At 38.9% G+C, this 26,696-nt stretch overlaps 1 protein-coding gene across 1 annotated transcript in view; it reads left to right on the top strand.

Annotated features, from left to right (window-relative positions):
• The first annotated feature begins 11 nt into the window (after positions 1-11).
• Positions 12-26,696, top strand: part of SH3YL1 (SH3 and SYLF domain containing 1) — a 48,546-nt gene continuing 21,861 nt past the window's right edge. The window contains exons 1-9 of the mRNA XM_074861652.1: positions 12-302; positions 12,769-12,879; positions 13,904-14,017; positions 14,524-14,588; positions 17,733-17,845; positions 20,418-20,546; positions 22,467-22,611; positions 23,332-23,404; positions 24,121-24,177. Coding sequence (XP_074717753.1) covers positions 74-302; positions 12,769-12,879; positions 13,904-14,017; positions 14,524-14,588; positions 17,733-17,845; positions 20,418-20,546; positions 22,467-22,611; positions 23,332-23,404; positions 24,121-24,177 — 1,036 coding nt within the window. The 5' untranslated portion in view covers positions 12-73. The remainder of the gene's footprint in view (positions 303-12,768; positions 12,880-13,903; positions 14,018-14,523; positions 14,589-17,732; positions 17,846-20,417; positions 20,547-22,466; positions 22,612-23,331; positions 23,405-24,120; positions 24,178-26,696) is intronic.

A 26,696-nucleotide genomic window follows, 5' to 3' on the forward strand; every position in this document is an offset into this window, starting at 1 on the left:
GTTACAGCTGGCTCATTTTTTGCCAGATTAGAGAAAAAACGGCGAACTGTGAAACTTTCCCAAGCACAAGTGCATGCCCTGGGGGGTGGGGGGGACACGGGCACGGGCAGGACGGCGCCGCACGCGTGGGCGGCACGCAGGCACGCAGGCGGTTGGCGGCCGCCTCGGCCCCGCCCGCCTCACCTGCGGCAGGTGCGCGGCTCGGCGGGGCCGCCCCGGCGCGGCCCAGTGCGGCGGCGGCGGTAGCAGCAGCGAGGAGAAGCGAGGCGGAGCGGAGCGGGGGTGTCCCGGCCCGGGCAGGAGTGAGTATCCCCGGGGGGACAGGTGGTCTTCTCAGCGGGGGAACCGCGGCGGAGGGCTCCCGCTCTCCTCGGTTGCCTCCGAGGCTTCCCCCACTGAGGTGGCCGCCCGCTCCGTCCTGCCAGCCGCCTCCTCCCGGGTGGGCGGCCGTCTGTCTGGCCGGCGAGCCGCGGGGGCGGGCATGGAGGGGGGGGGGGAAAGCCACCCGCCTTCCCGGGCGCTGGAGGAGCCACGCAGAAGGGCGCAGGGCGCTATGAGGCCCGTCAGCCCCTGGCGGGCCGTTCGAGCTGCTGCCCCGTGGGTCTCTGCCGCGGTCGGACTCTCGCCGCAGACCAAGGAAACGTGCGTTTACACCGCGAGCAACGCTTAGTTTTTCCATTAATTTCCCTTCTCGCCCAGTGCTGCAGCATGTGGTGCGTCCTCCAGGTGGAAATTTAAGAAGTGTCAAATACGGTGTTGGCCTCATCAGGGTGCTGGTGAAGTTGAACACATGCACTCTTCGTTTTCCAGAAGAGCTTCAGTATTACTTTGGTTTTGTGTCTGGCTTCACCTGTTGGGATATCCCGGGTACCTGACTGGGTTTTGGAACGCTGGCAGCCGGCCTGTGATGGTAGGGTGTGGCCAGGGCTGGATTCCTCTGCTGCTTTTAAGACTTGTTTGCCTTGTTTATTCAGTCAAAATGCAGCATTTCGGAGGTTAAAAAAAAAAGTCGGATTCAAAATTTTGTGCCAAATCTGTAACTTTCAAATCAAAGTGAGTAATCAACCATTATAACCTGAAAAGCTTATATATCATCTTTTCTGTGGAAGGGAACACATAGCACATTTCCTTTTATGCAATTTCATATGCTGGCCTGTGTATGTCATTTTTTTTTTTTTTTTTGGTAAATGCAGTTGTACAACTTCATTTTTTAATGTTTATGTATCTTACTTGGCAGTGGAAATGATTGGTAATCAGAAACACTGATTCTCTGTCCAGCATTCCCCTCCTTATACACTGCAGCACTCTGCTGTCTCACAGGTCTCCTTGCAGGTGTCAGGAGTGCAGGGTGGTAGTGCCAGAAGGGACCCATGACACTGCTCAGTTACCAGATGTGGCCTCAGCAAAGGAGAGAAGAGGGAGATGAGTCAGTTGTGTAATTAGCACATGTACCTCTGCCATGTTGTGTAACCTGAGCAGCGTTCAGTGCCTTTATTCCTGCTTTCTGTCAAGTGGAGTGCCTTGAGGTGTCAATATAGGAAGTAGATTCCCACCACCACCTTTCTATGCATTTGTGGGTCAGGGGAAGGTGAGGCTGATATAGAAGTGAGGGCTGTCTGGAGCTCATATAGCACCTACTATGTATGTGTATATGTTACATGTAGGTACATGCCAAGCTCTAACTTTGAGACGAAGTATTTCATGTTTCCATGACTTGGGAAGAATGGGGAGGATCATTATCTTAAACATTGTTCTGCAGTCCCAGCCCTCGGTAGTGGAAGAGTTACAGTCTGTACCTCTCCAGTTAATGTCAACTTCATATGTTTGAAATGAGCTGTGACAGAATTCACCGTTGTTCTTTGTTTGGTATCATGGTTTCTCACCACTAAGAATTACTATTTCTGATGTGATAAGCTCTCTATATTTTGGGTGTTTTTTAAACATCCATTACATTGTTGTAAAAGAGCCTGTAATTCAAGGCTGCTATGGAGAAGAGGCTGTATGACTTAGTGGGAGAGAAATGCTATTGTGAGCAAGACAATCTAAAACCTTAGTAGAACTGGGGCTCTTCAAACTCTTTATTAATAAACATCAAGCACTGACACTTTTTTTATGTTTATTCCCTTTAGTTCGAAGAAATGTTTCTTGTGTGATTAATTGTTGAAATGAATTCATTGTGGGAATTAGTAACTTCTTAGATTTGACACATGCACATAGGGAATTGGGGTATCTATGAAATGGGGAAATGAGAGGGTCAGAATGATAGTGACAGTTTTACTAATAGAAGTTTGACTATTTTCTGCAGGAAATAACTGGAGTCTGTATTTTGTTAAGGTACCCAAATATTTTTTCATGTAGGTCATTGTAGCATACAGGGCTATTGCATAGTGCACATTGGGGTGGTTGTGTTACATTTTTGTTCTCTCTATGCTTCTGTCCCTGGTGAGAAGATAAACAAGATAGGGTTTAGGATTTTTTTTCTGAAAAGCATGGCTTTGTTTTAGTTAAAGCTTTCTTGTGCAAAGGTTAATGTACTTGTTTACCTGCTTGGATTGCCTTGAAATGTATTCTCGGCGATTAAAATAGAGTTAGCAAGCCAATGTTGGGATTCCCTTTGGGATTTTCTCCTTACCCCCATGTATAAATTTCACATACCATACCAACTCCTGTGTTAACATGAGGAGAGACAGGCAGAACTGAATTCCTAGCTCTGACTTAGCTTCAGTCATGCTACTTATCTTGCTTGGTGGGCAGCACCCTTTGGTTTACACATCAAACATATTACAATAAGTGTATATGAAAGCCTTGCTAAAAGGGTTTCAGGTAGACAGTTTCCCAGGGCTTGGGTGGCAGGGTGGAGAGGTGTGGTGGTGTGTTTTGAGCAAAAACCTGCAGTTCTCGTAGTACAAATTCTTGGAAGAGTTTACTTGTTAGTCTCAGACAACCCCCAGGGTAACTTTGCCTGCTTGTTGTGGAGAGTACCACTGTCTATATTCTTGAAAATGCTGTTTTCTGACTATCTTTGTACAAATTGAGTGATTTGTTCCCCATGCACCTTGTATTTATCTTCTCCTAGCACAAAGGCTGCAACTCAGTTGTAGAACTGTGGACTCAGTATTTTAGCATTCTTGTAATTGCTGAAAGTTACAAGGATTTTTGAAGACTTTTAGCTACAGGTGTTCCACTGCTTTGCCTCCCATGCAGTTGAACAGATGTCTGATGAGCTTTTTGGAACAAATCCTCTGATTCAGCTGTGCTTCAGCGACTGTCTTCACACGCCACAGGTCCTTAGAAATAAGGAGTCATCACCTAGTTGAAACATCTTGCATATACAAAGGGAACACATTTTTCTTTGAAGTGCATTGTTCAGTTATGTCAGTATCATTTTAGCCTCCTGTATTCCAGCTCATCAGGAAGTTCATCCTTGTAGGGGATGAGAGGAAATTCAGCATCACTAATTAGAATTTCCTTCAAGCTGACTTCAGTACAGAAACTGCTGGGAACCTACCTCAAATGCTTTTGATAATGTGGGTGGCTCTATGTGTTACAGGGTTTTTTTCAAATTCCTTGACTTTTCTTAGGGAAATAGTTAATTCAAAATGGGATTGAGGACTGATTTCCCAATAAGTTACCAAATGATATACTTTATGTTTGAATTAGGTAAATCCTTGCTTCTATGTTGAGAAAACTAATAAAAAATGTGCACACAATAAAACTGTGGACATGGGGGGGGGGGTGTTTGCATGTTGTGGGATTTTTTTAGCATTAACAAAAGGATATTCCATAGGAAAAATATTGAGCTCCCATGGTCTGGGAGTACATATGTAATTGGTAGCAAAATCCAAAAAGGCAGCCTGTCAACACCAGCAGCTCACTAAAAAAGTTGTATGCTTTTGGGCATGACAATATTCACAGTGACTTAGCTAACATGCATAAATACTTTTATCACATTTCATACAATTTAATTTATTCAGATAGCGTGCATAGAGGCTAAGCTTATTTTTGGATGTATTATTTTATATAATTGCTACATTTCAAATAAATTTTGCTTTGCTTTCAGAAAGGTCATCAGCTAACATCTTCAGTTTGTATCTCTATAAGCTTGAGTTTACAAAATCCCTGTGCTTAGAGGACAACAGGCTAAAAACTTGACCAGGAAGGAAAAGTTTTCTACTTTAAAAAAATCATAGCAGAAAGCCCTAAACCAAAGTTAGGTGCTTTTGAAGGCTTTGAAGAGCAGTTTGCCTTTGCATATGGGCTAATAGTGGAAGAAGCACAAGTGCAGGTTGGGCTTGAGACAGTTTCCTTCTCCAGCTTCAGAGCTACCACATGCTTCCAATAATACTGGATTCCTTCAAGTTACCTTCAGAGGTAGTTTGATTTCCATAACTCATAGTGATACATTAGGAAAAAACCCAACAAGAACCACAGGTTTACAGAGATGAGAACAAAGTGAGAAATCTGCTCTATCTCCATTACTTCTGTGTTTGAAGTGGTTCTTTTTTGAATAAAGACTTGTGATTCTGTAGGTTTTAGTTTGACTTCATACTGTGTATTTGCATACCAAAATCCAAATGTAAATGACTGGGTTTCTTGTCGTTGTTGTCTGACTTCTTAGTTGTCTTGGAATAAGCATACAGATGCAATGCAAGATTCCATACAGTACTGTCAACAGTACTAATCTTTAAAATGGCATTTGGCATTTTTTCTCCCTCAAATTACTATGATTTAAATATATATATGTAAATTCAGAAATTGTAAGCTTGATAAATTCAAGAATTTCTTATTATAGCTCTCTCCCCAGTTCTGTAAAAAAAAAAATCTTCAAAACACTGTAAATAGCTTTATGTAGTGATAGAAATGTCTGTGAAATTCTCCTCTTAGAGAAATATAATTGTTGGGCTATTTTCCCTTTAGAGAAGGTGCTCTCTTCTGTTAAGTGACATACCTTTTTCATATTTGAGTTCTTGAAGGCTGAATTTTGTTGTAACTTTAGTATGCTCATGAGGTTTTTCCTGTGCACAGGCTGTTGCCAACAGCTAACCTTAGCAGGTTATAGCAGGTGAAACAAGGAAAAACAGGCTGGTTTTAACATGGATAAGAGTGGGTTGGGTTTTTTTTAATTTTCAGCTTTATTTTTAAGCACCATTTCGCTTCCTTTCAATGTTTGGGAAGAAAAATCTGATTGTTCTTATATTTCCATCTGTCTTTGGTAAACCTTGAAATACTTCCAACTCCTTGTTTTCTGTAGGCTGCAGGTTCTGTGGACCTTTCTGCTCTGTTCTCCCACCGCTACCAGTTTAATGCAGTACCATCCAGTAAACTTCTTGTTATCCAGGTTGGGGAAGGAGGAAAGAGTAGTTATGTTAATTTACAGTACAAAAACCTTTAGGGTTTTGAAAGCACACATTGAAGTCTTCCAGTGCAGCTCGGCTGCCATCTGCAAGGCCATGGAGTTCCTGCTGTAGTACTTGTACCCTACCATAACTCTTGCTGTCTCTGACAGACTAACTACTCACACCAAGCTTGTTGAAGAACACTACTGCAAGAAAGTTGGTAAAATTTCAGGAATCCAAGTGATAAGGAGCATGGTAGAAATACATGAGATTAGTGTAAGGCTTCACTGTTTTATCCTTTTCAACTTTGCTTCCATTGCCTGACACCGATATATTTTCTGTTGTCTTTTGTCTCCCTTGCTGTTCTCCAGGTGCCTATGGCAGAGTTGTACAACAGACAATTGGCATGAACCTCTATTTGCTACTTTCTCATTACCTGCTACTGCCTTCCTAGACTCCTTTTTGCCCTACCATTAGTGCTTTCCAGCAGGATGATCAAAGTATGCATTCTGAGGCTTTCTTCTTTCATGCTTCTTGGAGTCTCAAGGAAACAATATCTGCTTGTCGCTGTTGGTTCCAAAACCAGGAGTAAGGAGCTAAGGCTCTGACAACAGAAGCCTGTTGGGTTTCAACCAAAGGGAGTGGTTACTGCCTTTATTTTATTCCATCCTTTTCTTTCAGGTTCCTTTTTAACTTCTGCGTCTATTTCCTTGGACTCCACAGATGTTTTCTTGACATTTCATTGAGCTGGCTGCTTTGCTGTCTACCATTGGCATCAAGTGTTGGAAGCAGTAAATGGAGGGAGGCTGGTGGAGACATGTTTAACATAGTCTGCTGCTCATCATCCACTGTTCCGTATTGCTTCACTTTTTCTTGGGTTAGGCAAAATGCTTACAATGCACGTCTTGCACGCTGTTCTCGGAATTCCAAGTACCAGATGAATCCCAAGGCTGGAGCTGTCTACCACAGTACCACCATGTTACACATCTGTGAAACCAAAATTACATTCATCTATTTAATTGTAATGATGCATTGAAAACTCTTGTTCAGGCTCTATTCCAACAACTGCACTGTCTTGCTTTTCAGGTTTCACTTTCCCATTAGATATTCTCCTTTAACCTTTCTTGTTTATGCTAGTTCTCATGTTTATGAGTGTTCTTAATCATAATTTTGAATGTTCTCCATTCATACAGGCTTCTTAGCATTGATTTTGCTGCTATAACCACAGGTATTTGCAAATCAGCTATGCTTTAATGTATTATTTAATGTATTATTGTGCTGTTTCTGAGCTTTTTAGTGAAGTGAAAGTGAAGAACTGAATTACTGTCAGAGGCTCATAGAAGGTATTTGCCATTGTTTCTTCTTGTTTTTGTAACCAAAAAACCCAAAACCACCTTCCACCAATTACATCAAAGCTCATACCTGCATGGGCAACATATGTATGAAATCTGCATGTGAGGCGTTGTCTCCACTTTATCATCAATCTTCTTTGAAACTGTACTTTGGATTTTCAGGTTCTCATCATGTCACCGTACTTTATTTCATCTGCTCATATTCAGCAGAATTTTGACTATATCAGAATTAGCTATAGCTTTTAAGTAAAAAGGCTTTATTTATTCTTTATTACACCTTGCTCTGATAATTTCACCAAATGTTCAGCCAACACATTATTACTGTTAGTCAGAATGTAAATTAGAGGCTGACGCACTTGCCTCATCAGCCTACAAATTAAGCAGTTAATCAATTTTGGTGTGATATTCCCCCATGGGGTTTGTGTTGCTGACTCACATATGCTCAATATCTTCTCCTTTCAACAACAAGCAGGAGTGCAAATGAAGTTTGCTCCCAGCTGAGCATTCGCTGGTCATGGCATTCCAAATCCATCAGTCGGTATATCCTCCTGATAGATATTATTGTCTTATTGCTCCTGGTTACCTCTTTCCTGAGCATTACTTGAATACAAAACAGACAATTATATACGCATACTTAAAAGCTAATAGTGAAGGCAGTGCTACAGGATTATTCCTTATGTTATTGAAAGGGTAAATTGAACATGGAACTTCTGCTTATTTATAAATATTTCATATAGTATTTTTATTTAAAAGCAGGTGTTTCTGTAATATCAGTTCAAGACACTTGCAATATTAAATCAGTTTTTAGAAAAAGAATTTTACAGTTCAGATCGTAAGGTAAGCTTGAGGAGGAGGAGGACAATTGGTGAACAGAAGTTTAAACCATTTTTGATGTCACAGAAATCCCACTTACAGTTTTGTCTGTTTATACAGTGATTAAAAGAAGTAGAAACAAGATTTTTGTCTCTAACCTTCACTATAATCTTTAGCCATTTTATTTCTATTGTATTTTGGGACAGACACCACCATTTCATAGTGCAAACCTCCATGTACTACTTTTTTTAATTAAAAAAAACCCAAAATAACGAGTTTTGAATTGTCTTTGATGTATTTGTGCAATTTTCCACTTACTGTTTTTTTTAACTGAAAAAGCGTAATGTTCTTTGCCTTTGGACAAAGTTTTACGAAACTGATCTAAAATTTAATAGAAAGAATGAGGCCTCACCCATGCTATATAGCTCACCATTAAACTTTGCCTTTCTAGTGTTGATTCTCGTTTGTGTCCTTATTTAATCTTGAATTCTGTCAACAAAATCTTGACTGTGGTATAGCCTAAGAGGGAGAGCCAGACCTCCGCCTTTCTTCAGGGATAAAAATATTAGATTTCTTTTGACATGGCTCTAGCAATCTTAGCAAAATGGGAGTCCAGCCAGGCTTTATCAAGCATCATATTATACATAATTAAGGTCAGGGTGTGGGCTTGTTGTTTGGTTTTGGTTTACTTTTATTTTTTTTTTTAAACAAGTCATCAGTTCCTCAAGACCCATGTAGGCATCCTGCCAGTTCCTTAGTATCTACATAACATTATGGAAGTAAATGAGGGAACTCAAAATGAGCCACTATGGAAGGAATCATATGATAGCCACTTCAAATAACTGTGTTGATTTTCAGCAGTGTTTAATCAGTTGGCTTATTGATCCTGTCCATTGTTATTAAAACCCTTCTGTTTTAGCCATCCTTGCTTGACAGTTAAAGTCACTTTAATTTTCATACTTGTTGCTGTCTAAATTAAAATCTGGATGTAAGTCATTTTACTTGTAACACTCCTTAACCTGGTGTAGCTTTGGGCTCTTCAGTCGGCAGTGTGTTCAACCTCTTCCTTTTTTCCTTCCCTCTCCTCCCCTTTGTATCTCTGCTGTGCATTAGAAATATCACCCATTTCTTAGCCCACTTCTGAAAGCGCACAAATGTGACTCCATGCAAAGTAACTGGCAGAATGTTATTGTCAAATCCTCCTGCTGGATTTTAGTCCAGAAAAATAATCCTGCATTGCTTCAGCCTGTGGCAGGAAGGGAAAAAGCAAGGGGCAATGGAAGTGTGAATTCCTGCAGATACCCAGGGGATGCAGAAGCAATATTGATATAGGAAACAAATAACATGGGGAGAAAGTGAAGTTTCTGCTGTTATTTTGAGGATGGGAAGTTAGGTTATTCTTGTGCTTACTATTATGGTGTACAGCTAGATGAGGACTCTCTCTCCATCTCCCCTATTCCCTGGTAATAAAGGAACCTCGCACCACGTGGCACAAAAATTACCCTTTTAGAGGGATTGGAGTGGAAATATGTAATTTTTGATTTGCTTGGGTAATGATATTTTTCTGTGCAGAGTTTGCATTTGAGAATATAATGTTTAGAATGATAGTGCAGTTAAATCATAGAATCATAGAATGGGATCGGACCTTTAAAGGTCATCTAGGCCAACCCCCCCCTGCAATGAGCAGGGACATCTTCAACTAGATCAGATTGCTCAGAGTCCCATCCAGCCTGACTTTGAATGTTTCCAGGGATGGGGCATCTACCACCTCTTTGGGCAGCCTGCTTATAGAACCACTATCCTCATTGTAAAAAATTTCTTCCTAATTTCTTCCTAAATAGCCACATCGGGATAAAAATAAGCCAGGTAGGAATATCATGCAGGTATGTTGTGAAACTTTCAAAATAAACACTGAAAAGGGTTGCTTTGACATCCTCCCTCCTGCCCCAAGGTGTGACCAAAACCTGATTTTGAAACCAATTGTGTATTGAGAGTTGAAGAGACAGTGAGGTAGTAACAGAATTACTTTTGCTGGCTCATGAAGTTCAGCTTTGAGTTGTCTTCAATTAAATAGTAACTCCTACGTGCACATAAACATGCACACAATGTTTTCTGGTAATCCATCAAATCTTGCTGAAACAATTCTGAATCTGAAAATGCACATGAAAAGTGTGAAGTGATTTTTTTTTTTTTTAACTCATCTGTTTTTGTTTGCAAGACTTTAGGTCCGAAAACATCTCATCTCTTAGTGAGTTTAGCTAAGGGATTTCTCTTCTAATCTGTTTGAAATACGAGGGGGTTTCTTTTTTCCATTTTTAGTAGTAAGAAGAATGTATTGGAGATATTCCTCCAAATTCTGAGATTGGTCAGAGAGAAGCAAAGGAGGAGAAGGGATGCATGCAAAGATAAGAAAGAGGAGAGTGAGAAGAGCACACAAGTTTATTTTATTTCTCTGTAATCTAGAAGCTGGATGATGCTTGCTTTTGTCTCCACAATGTTTTTTATCTCCAGTGTGCACATGTCTTACCTTCATTGTCTTGATCACTTTACTAGAAGTCCTTCATGGTCAGGCATGTAACTGTCCATTTTACCACTGTTAAAATGAAGCCTATCTTCCACTTTAATCTTACTGAACTGTAAGAATAATTAAGCACCATGAAATGTGTATCTTGGGTAGACTGGGTAGGTGACCCTCCCCAAAATCGAGACCTATATCTTAAGTGAAAACCTACATACAGAAGTGTTCACCTGGTTATGCAAATGGACGTGCACTGTGTGTTACAAATATTAATTATTGTTTGCAAGTTATAATATGCTAAAAAGTGTGTTATTCTTGCCTTCTTGAGAAGAATGGTGTTGCAGTATGCCTTTTGTGATTGCCTTGATGTATCTCCATACAAAAGCAAAAATCTTCCTGTTTTTCTCTTATGACATGATGGTAATGTTTCCCCTCTGACCTTGGAAATGCGATGTGAAGTACAAACAACAGAAGCAATGGAGGCATTTGCTCTAGCCCAGTTTGTTAATCTACCAAAAGTGATTGTGTGTTCATGTTTTGTTTGTGCTACACTGGCCTCTCTTCTTGCTGTGTCCATGTAGCCAGGTTCCAGCCTGGTGAACCAGGGAAGAAATGCATATTCAAAACTCCTGCAAGCTGACTTACAATTTTAGTGCCATTACAGTCACAGAAAATTGCATATGCTAATAGCTTTTTTAGAAGGTCTTGCGGTCTTAGAATTTAGAGATGCACCTTCACCTGCCCTTTCACACACAGGGACTTGTCAATCATCTTAACTTTCTGAAAATGGAAGAATTAGTATGTCTTCTCTCTGTTACTGTAATGGAGTTTAGAGTCTGTTGCATTCTATGCGTCTGTTTCCTTCTGTTCCCAGAAAGGCTGATATTTCTGTACAACCTTGTGATGTCTGCTGTCACTTCAAACTCTCCTATGTTATACCTGCTGCATTTTCACCAAAGCCAAATGTTGCTACAAGCTTTCTTTCACAGGGGAAGGTAGTTCAGAGACTCAGCTGTCAAAATCTCTTTTTCTGGGAATCTTCCTTCTTGCTTGGAGAACATATTAGAGGACTGTACTTCACTTTGAAAAGTAGAGGCGTAATTCCTATTCTAGTCAATGGACCCTGGACAGAAACTTGGCTGACTTGCTCCTAGGCGTTTCACTTGGCCAGAGCTGAATTGCTCTCCAAGCTTCATTGATTTAATCTCAAAATGTATTTAGTCCTCACCTTCATGATTTTAGGTGGGAATGTTGCCCAGAGTGAAGAGGTGAATGAATGTTCAGGGAACACCAATTAGAAAACTAGGCTGCCTTTGACTGAAAGTTGTTTCTCTGTGCACAGTCTTTCTATGCTTTTGTGAATTTAAGAATAGTAGAATTTTATGGAAATACTTTCACTAGTTCTTTTCAGAAACAAGACATGAGGCTAGATGCATCTCTGGTCTGACAATATATTCATGTATTACTAGGGCAATTTGTTGCTGATAAACTTGATAATAGTGGGTGTTGATCTGTCCAGACAGGAAAACAAGAATAATTTAAGTGATAGCTTTGAAGGATTTTAGTAGATTAAGATTTAAGACTAAGTCATGTCTTTTTATCTCCACTAAGGCCTCTTTTTGCACATCTACAGGTGAAATGTTACTATTCATACATAAAGTGGTATTTATACTGTTGCAGAATATTAATATCTTACAATACTTGATTCTGTTCAGTAGTTGATTAATGACAAAAGATCTGGTAGATCTAAATGGAATTAACACTTCTGTAGAATTTATGATCTCATGGATTTGGGGGGTAAATTTCAAGATTTTTTGTCTTTGCTACTGTAGTCTACAGCTTTATAAATCAAACATAGTCTATCCCTAATCCCTGCTTTTTCCTCCGTTGAAATCTACAGAGGTGCTTATGTTGGATCACATTGGAGAGAAAATATTGATAAGCCCTTCAACAGGAAATATATTTCTAAAGAAAATTTCTTGGTCTGAAATAGAATTTTGTTCACTTTCAAAGCATGCTGCAAGTTTAGCTCTGTAAGAGAAATCATCTGAAGAGATGTTGACCTTTTAGTGTTTATTGGTCAACAGCTGGCAGTTTGAAGGACAGAGAGTTGATGGTGGTACAGAGAACAGCAATTAGAGTGATCAGAGTGATGGAGTAACTACCGTGAAGAGAAACTAAGAAGGCTGGGACTCTTGAACGGGTGGAGAAGGCTGGGGGGCTGTGGCTATTTATAAAAGCATGAAGGCAGTGGATAAGTTGAATGCAGTAGTTGTTCACCAAAATTCATGAGACCTGAACTAGCAGGCATTCACTGTAACTAGTAGATTAATTTAAAACCGATCAAGTATTTCTTTAAGTAGCAGGTAGTGAACTGCTGCTGCAGGAGTTCTGGAGGCAGAGTATCAGCAGGTTTGAAAAGGTATTAGACAAATTCATATGCAACAAGCCCACAGATAAATAGTGACAGGAACAACAACATCTTTGCTGTTGCCTATTTGGATTCTGAGGAAGTACAAGGGGAAGAGATTGCAGAAAAGAACAGGACTTGTGAGCTCTTCATAAGTGGTGTCTTCTGTTACAACCATCAGAGACAAAATGTGGGTCTGATGCAGAAAGATCACTTCTTAAATTTGCTGTTTCCCCATGTCTGGTTTGAATCATTTTTGCCATACAAATTACACTTTTATTTTTATATGAGCTATCCTGAACCATAGATACAATTTCTTATTTCTTTCATGTTTTACAGTGAATAACCCTATACCTTCGAACCTGAAGTCAGAAGCTAAAAAGGCAGCTAAAATATTACGAGAATTTACAGAAATAACTTCCAGAAATGGACCTGATAAAATCATACCTCGTGAGTAAAAAAATGTTTTGATTAGCTGAAATCTCCATCACTCCACTGTGTTGCAATCATGCTCTTTTTACCAATTGCCTGTTTTCACTGACCTTAACTTAGAGAATAATGAAGATCTGGGGTGTCATAACTTTTGTGAAAACAATTTGGAAGTAAAGGGGTTCGGTTTGCTGTATTCTAGGCAGACATAACTTACTGGGAGAGATCTTTTGCATGTTTATAGCTACAGGATATCTGCACGGGAAGCCTTCCCTCTGGGGTGGACGGACAGTCTAATGCTCGCCCTGTGAATGTCTGTTCTTAAGGGAGAACCTGGAATAGTAGCTCTAGTTCTCAAATATCTATATTTATTAGAATTAGCTAGATGGAAATAAGTTGAAGGAAAGAGATCAGGGTGCATTTCCCCTTTGATACTGATCAAGCACTCTTACTTGCTCCTGTCCTCTTTATTTTTGCAATTCTTATTCTGTGTTTCTCCTAGTGTCTTCCTTCCTCTGGTGTTGCTGGTTGTGGCTTTTAATTTATAACTGTTGTGTTCCAGAAGGTCTGTATAAGACTTGCAGGATGATGACACTTTATTTGCCACAAAAACTGTCTAATGATATAAGCTGATTAGGCTGCTGTGTGTCACTGTGTTTTAAATTCAGACTCCTCCAAAAATCTGTAAAGACATGGATGTCAACTGTTCACTGCCTCTTTATCTTGCTAAGGGTACCTATACACAATATTCGTGGCAACAAGCAAATTAATTCTGTATGAGCTAACTGGGATAGCTGAAGCAGTTGTGGCAGTGTAGAGATCAGTGCAGGCCAACATGACCTGTGACTAGCTGGGTGGTTGACTGTGGAGTGGAGGTGTCATTATTGGTTCAGCTTTTTTACAGTTTTCTTTAAGTTTTTGCTTCGATAATATGACTCTTATGTGTTCAAAATTGTTATATGTAGAGTTTCATTCTCCCCTTCTCTTAGAACTTCTCTTACAACTTCTCTTACAAGACCTTGAATAAATGATTTTCCTGTTTCAGCTCATGTAATAGCTAAAGCCAAAGGCCTTGCAGTTTTGTCTGTTATCAAAGCTGGATTTTTGGTGACCGCTCGAGGAGGAAGTGGAATTGTATTAGCTCGTCTTCCTAATGGAAGTAAGTGGGTATTTTCCTTTAGGACTTCATGGGAGAATTAAAATTAAAAAAAATAATTTTGTTTTCTTCATTATTTCTTTTCATAACATGAAAGCATGAGATGTGTGAGGAGTCAGCCAGTAGGTGACAACATTTGATTTGAAAGCTGTTTTCAAAATTTTGTACCTACTTTTAACCAGATGTAAATGCTTTCACTATCTTTGTAGAGAAGGATGAAATATAAAAGCGTATGGTTTAAAACTCATTAGAAGAATGAATTATATCCAGTTATGCACAATTGTATGATAAATAATTTGTAACAAAGATTTGCTTAGATCATGAGGGTTTGTATTTCTTAAATTCCTTCCTGTGGGATAAACCAGTCTAGTTATGTGATTCCATTGTAGTCGTTTTGAACATAGCTTTACATAGAGAATTTGTTAGGATTTTTTAAACTGTAATAATAAATTGAGTATTTCTTGTAAAGTGGTAAAAATTCTGTAAATTTGTCTTGTTTTGCATGACAGCCTGGTCTGCTCCTTCTGCAATAGGAATTGCTGGCCTTGGTGGTGGATTTGAAATTGGAATCGAGGTATAATTTTGCACTTGAAATACTTGTTGGTAACTCTTTTTGCAAGAAATTAAAATGCATTGACAAAGATCTAAATGTTGTTGACATAGCAGAATCTTATTTTTCTGTGTAAAAAAAGCTATTATAAAATTCATTTATACAAGGCAAAATAGGGATTTTGATCCTATCAGTCTAATTGCTTGGAGAGATTTAAATGAAGGGAAGTGACAGCTATTTCCTTAGTTTCTTACTTCTAGCAGACTCGATTTTTCCCTAACGGAAATCTTCTTGTCACTGTGTTCACATATAAGTCAACTGGAGTTAGTTTAAAGTATCCTATACTTAATATTGTATCAAATGCTTTGTTTAAAGAGCACAAGGACTCCATCTGGCAAGAAACAGTGAAAGGAATTGAAGGTAGAGTAAAATGAAGCCTGGCTAATGTTACTTCATGCATTTCCCACTCAAACTTGTGATTACTGACTTCACTCTTCAGTTTGGGAGCACCAAAACTGATGGTGCCGCCTCGGAAGGAATGCTAAAGAAAATGTTTCTAGCCAGCAGAAATGGTTAAGTAAGGGACTGTCAACATCTTCAGACAAATTCTGTTGATCTGAGCCCTGACAGTGCTGTGCCTCTGCTTCCTGTATCTTCTTCGTCACTGCTCCTTCACCCTTTTTTGTTACCGTCTTTCCTTCTCATTCCCACCCTAGCCTCCAGTCCTGTCCCTTTCTTTCTCTTTAGCTTCTGTTCTGCCAATTTCCAAAGAAAATCAAAGTAACAGTGTGCTGCCAACAAGATGTCTTGCTATGGGCATTGTGTTCTTCAGAAGCATCCATGCATAGCTGATCTGGGTGGTCCACACCAGCTCCCAGTGTATCTCCTACAACTAACCAGCTACCCCTGTCCTGACAGCCAGTCAGCCAGCACTCACATAATGAGCAACAGATCAATATTTTATTGTATCCTTATTGTTTACTGTGTGATCTCAGGCATTATTGCTGTGCACGTTTTAAAGGATGCTGTGAATACAAAATTATTAATTTTTGTAAGGGTTTTTCTTTGGTTTTCATGACTATAGGATCTGAACACATTACAAAACATTGAGTTTAAGCCCCAGGCTTTAGTTTGGGTTTCTTTTTTTTTTTTTTTTTTTTGCTTTTATGACGATGAAAACAGACTCTTTGCATGCTTTGATTATTCTATGAAACTTTTCCTTTAATCATCTCCATCTGATATTTTAGATAATGTAACCATTTACTATTGATACTTACTCAATTTCAACAGAAGCTATTTCTGAGAGGGTGTTTTTATCTGAGCAATATGGTGTCCTTCATTTGAAATTTTAGTCAGCTTACAAAAAACTGTTTCCGTACTAGCATTATTATAACACAGTCTTATTTATTTCTTCTAGGGAAGGGATGCTATTCAGAAATACATAAGTGGTTTAGGAGCCCAGAGTCCAGTTTCAGCATTCTTTTAGTCATATATAAACTTAAACCTTTTAGAAATTGGTTGAATTTTATTCCTTTAGGAGAGATTATAGTTGGCACAGTTGTAGTAGTACTTATGGGTGGTTTAAAACAACAAGAAGGAAATCAGAGACTTCAGAAGTCATAGTAAACAGTGTGGTACCTCAAATTAAAGATCAATTTTAAAATTCATCTAAATGCTTTCCTTGAAGGTTTTCTCACTATGGATTCATTTGGCTTTAGCTGTGTATTCATCCTCTTAATGGGTAAGAGGAGGTAGCACCACCCTGAATGACATTCTCTCTCCATCCCTGGATGATTCAGAAACTAGTCAGCCATCTTTTGTTTGGGATAGGGTGGAGGTTACCAGGAGGCTAATAATAAAAGCCTCTCTTATGCTGTGTGTAATACTTCTGGGCCAGCCTTGTTTTGCAAATAATCTGGTATTTCCTCTTGTATTCCCTGCTGTCACTATTTGGAATTTGGGGTAAGTTGAAAGTTTTTTCTGAACCTGGCTTTCAGTCAAGTCCATCAGATGAAAGATCAGGCACAGTAGTCCTTGGGTAGTCCAGATATCTGTTGAAAATTCATCATCTGTTGATAATCCATCACACTAAACTACAAAGGTATAATCTACTCTGTTGAACAGGCTGGTACTGCTGCAGTAATTTTTAATACATGTAGTGTGTTTACTGATCTTTCAGGTAAGATAGTGATCTTTATAGGATCATGCTTGTGTTTGAAAGACTTTTTCCTTCTTTAAAATGCTTCCTAGTTTGGGAAAAGAGTTGTAGGAGACTTTTGTGGAAATTTGTTAAATCAAAGAGAGTTATAGCTTTACAGTACTGATGTTAATAGGCATCAAATTAACTAGTAGTAGAAGTTCTTTGATACATGCATTTTGTGTCACAGTCCAGGCAAATAAAGTCTTTTAAAAATAGTGATTTTCTTTTTATTCTGTTTTTCATTTGAATCTTTCAAAAATACCTTGTTAGTTCTTCAGTTAATTTGGTTTAATAGTTTCTTGAAGAAACTGGCTAAATCTCATATATTCAAGTCTTAAAAAATTAAATATGGATTTATATATATAAACATATATGTTAAACTCCTCATTTTCTGTCAAGGAAATACAATTTTGTCAATAACGGGAAAACCTGTATCTCTTGGTGTTTATTCTTTGGACAGTAATTTTTATTTACTAGGTTCTGTCTTGCTGTTTGAATTATTTCCTTAATCTGATCTCTCTTCGCATCTAAAACACCTTCATAATTGTTTGCAAAAGCCATAGAAAATAAAAATTTGTTAATTAAGAAATTTTGATTTAAAATAGGGTTTCTGTTACTGCTGTTGTTTATCACATACTGACCATATCAGCACTTGGAAAAAAATCAGTCAAATTTGAATAAAAAGGTAGGTGAAAGGATTATTAGTTTCAAAATACCTTGCAGAAAAAGAATAAATTCGTTATGAAAATTGTTTCAAAAGACTCCTTTACAAGAAAGCAAGTCATTCTCTTGAGAGAACGAGAGATTCTCACTTCAGTTAAAATCTCGATAAATCTGGAGCTAGTTTTCATTTGCAGAAGGGGTATATCTTCGATACTCTCACCTGTTTTCCTGCAATACGGAGGATGCTTCTCCCATGATGTTCTTTCTTCTTAAAAAGCATAGTACTTTTATTTGATATTTTATAGGTTTCAGACTTAGTGATAATATTGAATCATGAAAGAGCGGTAGAAGCGTTTGCCAAAGGAGGGAATCTTACACTTGGAGGAAATCTTACTGTGGCAATTGGACCTCTGGGGAGGTGAGTAAAATACTTTCCTAATATGGGGTAGATTTAAATATAGAAGTTCATTTTTAAAGCTGTATATAAACACTGATGTGGCTTTTTTGATATGTGCCAAAACAACCTGGGAAACCTGTATCTTGACTGGGCCATATTGTTCTTGTAGTGTTACACCTTTTCAATCTCTTGTTGCTTTTTTTTTTTTCTTTTTTTTCTTTCCTGATAATGACATTTGTTGGTAGAAGGAAAGTGTTCTGAGATTTATTCTCTTTTTGCAGGAGACTGCTTGGCTAGGCTCAGTAAAGAGCACAGGTGCTACTGTGCCTGACTGAACTATTATTTTTATTAACCTGTGGGTCTGTGCTTTCTGTCACCACAGATCTGCCTGACAGTAAATAAAAAATACACCAAATAATTACTTTTAAACCTTAAGTGGTTAAGCTAGCTTACTTTGAAGAATGAGATGATATAATCACAGAATAATTTAACTTGGAAGGGATCTTAAGATATATCTACTCCAACCTTCTGCTCAAAGCAAGATCTGTTATGACTTTAGATCAGGTTGCTCAGGGCTTTTTTCCAGTTGGGTGTTGAAAACCTCCAAAGATGGAGACTGCCTAGGCTCTCTGGGCAACCTGCTCTACTGTTCGTCTGTCCTCATGGTGAAAAGTTTTGCCTTTCATCCAGTCAAAACATTTCTTGTTTTAATTTATGTCCATAGCTTTTTATCCTTCCACCATACACTGCTATAAAGAGCCTGGCTTCATACTCTTAATTGCCTCTTCATAGATAATACTTCAAGGCTTCTTTTAGGTTCCCCCTAAGTCTTCTCTTCTCTAGGCTTACCAAGCCCAGTTGCCTCAGGCTCTGCTCATGGGACATGTGCCTCCTTATGCCTTTGTTTTTTTATGATGAAGTTTTTACTGATGTTTTTTCATCTTTTCTGAGAAAATAAAAAGATAATACCTGTTCCACAGGTGAGAGAGATCTGTGGATCAGGGGAGGGCAGTGAATGTTACCTGCCTTGCAAAGGCGTTCAATATGCTATCCTGAAACATCTCTGTGTCCAATCTGGGACACTGTGGCCTAGGTGTCAGGGTGGGGCAGACTAGCAAATAGGTGAAAATCAGATCATCAGGCTCAAGGAATAGTGGTAAATGTTGTACTGGGAAGCCAGGTTTCTTTGAAATTCCTCAGGAGACTCTTCTGGGACCTCTCCTGATTGAGATTTTTATCAGTGACTTGGAGGAGGAGATGCAAAATATCCTTCTCAGGTTTGTGGATGACACGAAATCAGGGAGTGCAGCCAATATGCTTCAGGGTAGGGCTAGAGTGATGGACCTAGAAGTGTAGAGGAAAGATCCAACAGGAAACCTCATGAAATTAAACAAGGACAAATGCTAAATTCTGCACCCTTAGTTGGATAAACCCTTCCTCTACAGTTATGTAGGCAGAGGCTGCCAGGCTGGGTAGCTGCCCTGTTGAGAAGGTGCCGGGGACAGTAAGCTGAGCCAGCAGTACATCCTGACAGAAGAGGCAGCAAACAGTGTAGGGGGCTGCATCAACAGAGCTGTAACCAGTAGATAAGGGAAGTGATTGTTCCCCTTTACTTGGCAATTTGTAGACTGTGCCTAGAATATTGTGTCCAGTTTCAGCCCTGCAGTAGAAGATGTTTATAAACTTGAGTGTGTCCAGTGAATGGCTACCAAGATGGTGAGGGACACGGAGTACATGAACGATGAGGCTGGGGGAGCTCAGCTTATTTAACCTGGAGGAGCGAAGACCTTGAGGTCTTCTAAGATTCCCAGCAGAGTCTCACCAAGAAGACAGACCCCAATTCTTTTCTGAGGTGCATGGCAGTGAGAGGTGGTAGCCATAAATTGAAATAAGGAAGGGTCTGACTGTATATGAGAAAAAAATTTTCAACGTGAGTGTAAGTAAGCACTGACACAGAAAGTCTATGGAATCTATATTCTTGGAAGTCTTCAAAATCTGGCTAGACAAAGCCCAGAGCACCTTGATATCAATTTGATGTTGTACCCATTTTGCCCAGGACATTGGACTGGCTGACTGCCTGAGGTATCTTCAAACCTAAAATATGTGATCCTGTGTAGGACAAAAATTGTAACCTTCCAATTCTATTGAGGTCTGATAAGGCCTTACTTGAAATATTTTGTGCTGTTTTGGGTACCATAAAATCAGCGAGGATTTGGATATATTGAATAAAGTTCCAAGTCACCACAAACGTAATCAGATCATTTTAAAACACGATTAAACCATCAGTTAATAATTTTCAGACTTCTGAATGCGAGAGGAGGTCTAATGTGCGGCATTCACATGAAGCAACGGTCTGTGCTTCAGAGGAAACCTTATCAAACAACTTAATTACTTTGTACTGGGTCCTGTCTGAAATAAGAACTGAAAATGGATTTCAGATTTGACCCACTTGAATTTATTCAACAGAGTTTGTAAGAAGAGAGGGAAGTGAAACTCTTCCTGACTTCTGGTAGGATTAAAATAAAAAAAAAAATTGCTGTTCATGGTGCAAAGCCATATTGAAGAACGTCTACCAAAACTTTTTTCCTTCTAGAAACTTAGAAGGGGATGTTGCCCTGAGAAGCTCTGCTGCTGTCTATACATACTGCAAATCTCGAGGTCTGTTTGCAGGTGTATCTCTGGAAGGAACCTGTTTAATTGAAAGGAAAGAAACAAATCGCAAGTAAGTTCTCTTCAAATCTAGAAGATTGAGTGAAGGCATAGTGACAAAATGAACTAGGACACATTCAGTTTGCAATAAGAGTTTGTTGTGAGAATGTACTCTGCTGAGTTTAGATTTTCTTGAGGGGCAAGGGTTTCTTCAATTTAGACATCTTGCAGTGGGTATTGAGATGATGCTGAATGTTTAGAGATTATATATCTGTGGTGGGTTGACCTTGGCTAGCCACCAGATGCCAGCCAAGCTACTCTGTCACTCCCTCTCCTCGACAGGATGGGAGGAGAAAAAATACGACAAAAAACTCATGGGTTGAGATAAAGGCAGGGAGATCGCTTACCAATTACTGTCTCAGGCAAAAAAAAATTGGCTTGGGGAAATGAATCTAATTTATTGCCAGTTAATGAGAGAGTAGGATAATGAGGAATAAGGACAAATTAAAAAAAAACAAAACCCACCTTTCCCCCACCCCATCTTCCTGGGCTCAACTTTACTCCCAACTTCTCTACCTCCTCCCTGCGAGGAGTGCAAGGGGGATGGGGAATGGGGGTTGTGGTCAGTTCATCACACATTGTCTCTCTTGCTGCTTCTTCCTCACACTCTTCTGTGCTCCAGCATGGGGTCCCTCCCTCAGGAGACAGTCCTTCATGAACTTCTCCAGCATGGGTTGTTCCCACGGGCTGCAGTTCTTCATGAACTGCTCCATTGTGGGTCCTTTCCATGATGTGCAGTCCTTCAGGAACAGACTGCTCCAGCGTGGCTCCCCCACAGGCTTACAGGTCCTGACAGAAAACCAGCCACTGTGTAGGTGCCTCTCCATGGGTCCACAGGTCCTCCCAGGAGCCTACTTCAGCATGGGCTTCCCATGGGGTCACAGCTGCCTTCAGATGCATCCACCTGCTCCAGCGTGGGGTCCTCCACAGGCTACAGGTGGAGATCTGCTCCACCGTTAACCTCCATGGGTGCAGGGCACAGCCTGCCTCACCACGGGCTGTAGAAGAATCTCTGCTCCAGTGCCTGGAGCACCTTCTCCTCCTCCTTCACTGACTTTGGTGTCTGCAAAGTTGTTTCTCTCGCATATCATAGAATCATAGAATGGTTTGGGTTGGAAGGGACGAACCCTTGGTTGGGTTGGAGCCGGCTGGCATTGGCTCTGCCAGATATAGAGGAAGCTTCTAGCAGCTTCTCACAGAAGACACCCTGCATCCCTACCCCTTACCAAAACCTTGCCATCTAAACCCAGCGCAATACTGTAGAAGATAGGCATTGAGGTATTTACTACATAATGAGAAATATTCTTTTAGGCCACTTGAAACAAACAAAAAAAATCTGGTTTAGAGTGTCACTGAACTTGAGAAAATACCCAGTTTAGGGAATGCTGCTTCCTTTATGCAGCCTATTAAGTTTAAAATCCAAGGAACCTCTGAGTGTCTTGTAATTGTTACGTTCTGTGTTTATAAAAAGTTGGATTCTGTTAATATCAGCAAAGACTAACACTGATTTTAATGACAGCATTTCAGTAACTTTTAGCTATCTCCATTCATAAAATTCAGGTTCCAATGTTTCCATTAAGGAATTTTACTACATCATTAAGGAATCTATTACAGTGTTTTGCAAAAGTTGTGTGTTTCTTCAGTTTGCTGTGTGATTGGCTTTCAAGTGGTCTAGCTGATACACACTGTGTGACCAGGAACAAAATATTACTGGCGAAGAACATTTTGAAATAAGGTGGTAAGTAGGCATTCAAGTCTGCTACAATTACTTATAATTCCAGATTTACAGTGTTGAACTAGTTCTGTCATTTCTCAATAGATGATCAGTAGGAGAAATGCAGGGATGGGGGAGGAACGTTTGCACAGGATTGATTTATCTAGACATTGAAATGTAGCGATGATCAAATACCTGGCATCTTTTCTTTTGTATCAGGTTTTATGGGCAGGATATTCGTGCTAGTGCCATCTTGCTTGGTGATGTGCCTTTTCCTGCTCAAGCAGAAGATCTTTATGAAACTCTAGCATCCTTCACTGAAGTATATGAAAATGAAGAGCAAAAGAATAATCCAGGAAAAGCTGTAAGGGAACAAAGAAGGGTTTATGCACCTCTTTTTCACATAGGCTTTTTCTGTTCCTAAACTGTTCCTAGTCAGTGGTAATGATGATGTTCATGTGGCATTCTTAACTTCTCTGTTGGATGCTTAAAGGCATAACACATTGTAGATACTGCATGTGAGTAATATATTCATTCAAGTATTACCCTGGTAGGCTCTTCTGGACAAGAATGTTGCTGGTTTTGCTTTGCATCCTCCAAAATAACAAAGTATATCCTTGTTTTTATAATAGTGCATAATCAAGTCTGAGGTGATGATTAGAAAATTTTGTTCAACTATTCATAATCAAATTAATCTGCAAATAATGAGCATACCATGTTTGATGTGAATACTCTTCATTTTCCTATGTTTTCTGTCTTCCATTCAGTCACATTTCCAATATAATACTAAGACTGTAGAAGATGTTTTCTTGTAGATGTTGACGTTACTAATAGACAATAATTTACTTTCATCTTTGTTAAATCCATGATGAATTACTTTACAGCCATGTGTGCGATTACTTTACAGCCATGTGTGCATCACTAGTTCTTTAGTGTGCTTTTTGAGTCATACAATTTCAGTGGAGAAAGTGATTTTTTTTAATTTTTTTTTTTTTTTAGTGTAACTTGACATACCTCTAGGCTCTGAAGTTACAATCTACTGCCAGGTGTGATGCAACTTTTTATAAAAATTTGTACATTTTAGGTAAATGACCCACCTGCTAGACCATCATCGAGACCAGAACCACCTAAACCCACTGTTAGACCAACACCACCAGGTTAAAAACATTTTGATAATTTATTCTCTATATAAAATTAGAGCATTAAAGCTAATGAGTGTTATGCAATTATTCTAGCAGTAGCTGACTCTATAAAAATATTGTGTTAATACTGTTCCTTGGGCAAACACTAAAAGCATGTTGGGATAGTGCCATGAGCAATAAAGGATAAAGGTTTTGTTTGTTTTATATTAACAAACCTTTTCTCTTTGACAGATTTCCCATAGAAATAGTATTTGTGTAGTTACAGAAGCATGTAATAGTTCAAAGGAAGCATTCATGTTTATTGGATACGTAGAAGCTCCACGGTACAATGAAACTTTTTAGTAAAAAGAACAGATCTACTAGAAACTGCTAGTTCTACTTCTAGCAACTTTGGTTTCTAGAAAACTTAGTTTCTCTTTTAGGTTGTCATTATCTTTTAATAGGTAGAGCTCTTACAGTAGAGCAGAGGAGGCAGAGTTTTGGCTCTATAACAGTTTGTCTGCCAAAGCGCTGTCATTGAAAGTGAGGCTTTACTGTGCAGCTCCTGTTAACTTGATTTATCTCTCTGGACAAGGATATAAGACAGAGTCCTTATTTGTTTCTTCTGTACTGCTCCTTAGATAACTGCAATCATTTTATAACTATTGAACATGTATTAGAAAAGCAGTATATGAAATATAGCAATATATGTTAGTATATCATATAACTTGCTACTTTATTTTCCCTTTCAGCTAAAAAGAATACAAACAAACTTTATCCTGATCTTCCAAATGATTATGCCTCTGTGGGTAAGTACTAAGCTTACATATATTTTATTAATGCAGTGTGGAATCTGAGAAGTTCTAAAAGCACTATGGAAGATACATAACAATATCTGTCCATAACTATTTTTCTTTATTGTTCATATCTTAAAAGGAGATTCAGGTCTTGTACACTCTCTTGAAAATATCTCATAAATGTGAATCTTATTCCCTGACTTTACATTCCAGCAATGATGTTCTCTTTCTGAACAGCAAAAGTTCTTTTGCTTTATTCAGTGAGCTTGAAAAATGCACTGAAAGTAGTAAAACTGTTTTACGTTGCCACCTAATTGAAGTGGAAAAGAAAGCTGATACAACAAGCTTGTGTCCAAGTCCTTATGCAAGATAGTATAACTCCTGTTTTAATTAAAAAGTGCTGCCACAGGTAATATCTGATTTTGCTGGTATAAACACAGATTTCCATTGCAGTTATATTCCTTGAGGTTTTTGTATTGAGTTGCGATAACTGTATTATACTACAAAGATACTACTTGTTTGTTGTTCTGTTCCGATTCTCTTAAGTTTAAAGTGGTTTCAGCTCTAACGGGAGAATGTTATTCTGTAGTATTTGCAATGCAGCTCTTGAACTGTGGGGCCCAACATCTGGAAACTTGTGATTTGTTAGGAAAAAACTTCATAATAAAAGTGATTATGTTCATTTGGCTGCTATAGTGTTCTCTCCCACTAGGAATCTAATCTTTCACAGGTAAAAAACTGTTAGCTGTTTCAAAGTCAGTGAAATAAATTATTTCTCCCATGAAATATATTGCCCATTTGATAAACAAATGTTTTAGTAGTCTCTGCCGGGATCAAAACCAAGACCAAGGCATTCAGTATTACATATATGTTTATATGTATGTGACCATGTACACACATTTTCACATATTGCATGCACCACTTGAGAACTTTTGCTCCATTTTCTTTTTTGCTTTTGAAAATCAAGTTTGATAATAGATCACAGTAAAAAGTCTATTTCAGGCAGAGTACTGTGATTTAAACCAGTATTTAAACTCTGTTGTCTGAAGGCCAGAATAATTGTATTTTTCATTTCTTGGTTCATGTAATTAGATACTTTAACTAAGAATTAAGATCAGTTTGTGTGTCATTGTCTTTGCATTCTCCTTCATATCTTCTCTCCATACATGCTGTTGATGTGTGTGTCTGTTGAGGGGACCAACATAGGAGTATCTTAAACTGGCTGTTGATGTGACTTCTGCAGATCAGAGACTTCCTGAGAATCAAAATTTTCTACTGTGCTGTAGAACTTCTAGCATGAAAAGAATGATGACTATACTGATCTGTACTCAGTAGCAGTCATCCAAAAAGAAAGAAAAATTGGTCTACTGGCCATTAAAACTAAGCTTTCCCAGCATTAAACCCCTGACCAACTGAGAAGAGGTTTCTAAAGCAGCAGGAAAAACTTGCACGCAGGTTTGCTATATTAAAGGAAGTGTTCTTCCATTCAGGTGCAAGTGACAGCGTAAAAATCTTCCAGAGCCATCTGTTGATGGCATTCAGAATTCTTTGAAATCAAAATGTGGACTCAATCATTCTACTACTTGAGGACTCCTAATGGTTTCTAGAAATATATAAGCTTGTCTTTGAGGAGTGCAGGAGGCAGTAGGATCTTGTGTAAATGACACTTCCTGCAAGAAATGTTGTCTCATGGTAAATTTCTGTTTACATTGCAAGTTTGGCATGGTGTATTTTGCCTTCTGTTGCAGATTGTATTTCCATAGGTAACAGTTCAAATGTTATCTGAGTCCACAGAAGTACTATTTTTCAAAGGCTAAAGAATTGTTGTTACACAGGGAAAAATCAAGGCTGAAGTCAGTTCCCCTGAGTGTCTCAATACCGTAGCCTTACATGCATGTTGATGGGAGGCTGGAAAAGAGTTGCAGTCCTCTTCACATCAGCAGCAAAGGGTGTATTAATGCGGGGTGATGGAATAGAAAGAGCCTTAAGGCCATACCTCCTGTCAATAATCTCTTCCTGCCTGTTTATAGTCCAGATGATTTCAACAGAGCTGCCTAGCAGCTATAGCTTGTACTAGCCAACCTTTATTGCAGGATTAGTTGCTGCAACGGATGTTCTACAGTGATCTGAAAAAAACGTACTTTTTTTGTGTCTTTCTAGTTCAAAAAAAAAAAAAGGTTTTAGATAACTAATAGAAGAGTGCAAGAAACTAATCTTTAGGAAGCTGCATTTTAGGTACAATGGCTAGTGCAGGGCTAGGTTTTGATGAGCAACAAGCTTGTCTGGGTTGCCAACAGTAAGGATTTGCTTTTGGGCAGTGAGGGGGGAGATTGGCATTGTGTTATGAGGCTTTGGTTTTGCAATAGTTACAAAAGTAGTAGAAAGGTTGAAACATTAATTCTTCTCATTAGATGGAAGAAGAGCTAGACTTGTGGATGAAACATTTTTAATTATTTTATGTGGACCTGAACTATCTGGATAGGTAATGTAATATAACCTATTTCAAACGCAAGAAGAATGTTAAATGAAAA

Source organism: Strix uralensis, chromosome 3, assembly GCF_047716275.1.
Source record: "Strix uralensis isolate ZFMK-TIS-50842 chromosome 3, bStrUra1, whole genome shotgun sequence".
Classification (NCBI taxonomy): domain Eukaryota; kingdom Metazoa; phylum Chordata; class Aves; order Strigiformes; family Strigidae; genus Strix; species Strix uralensis.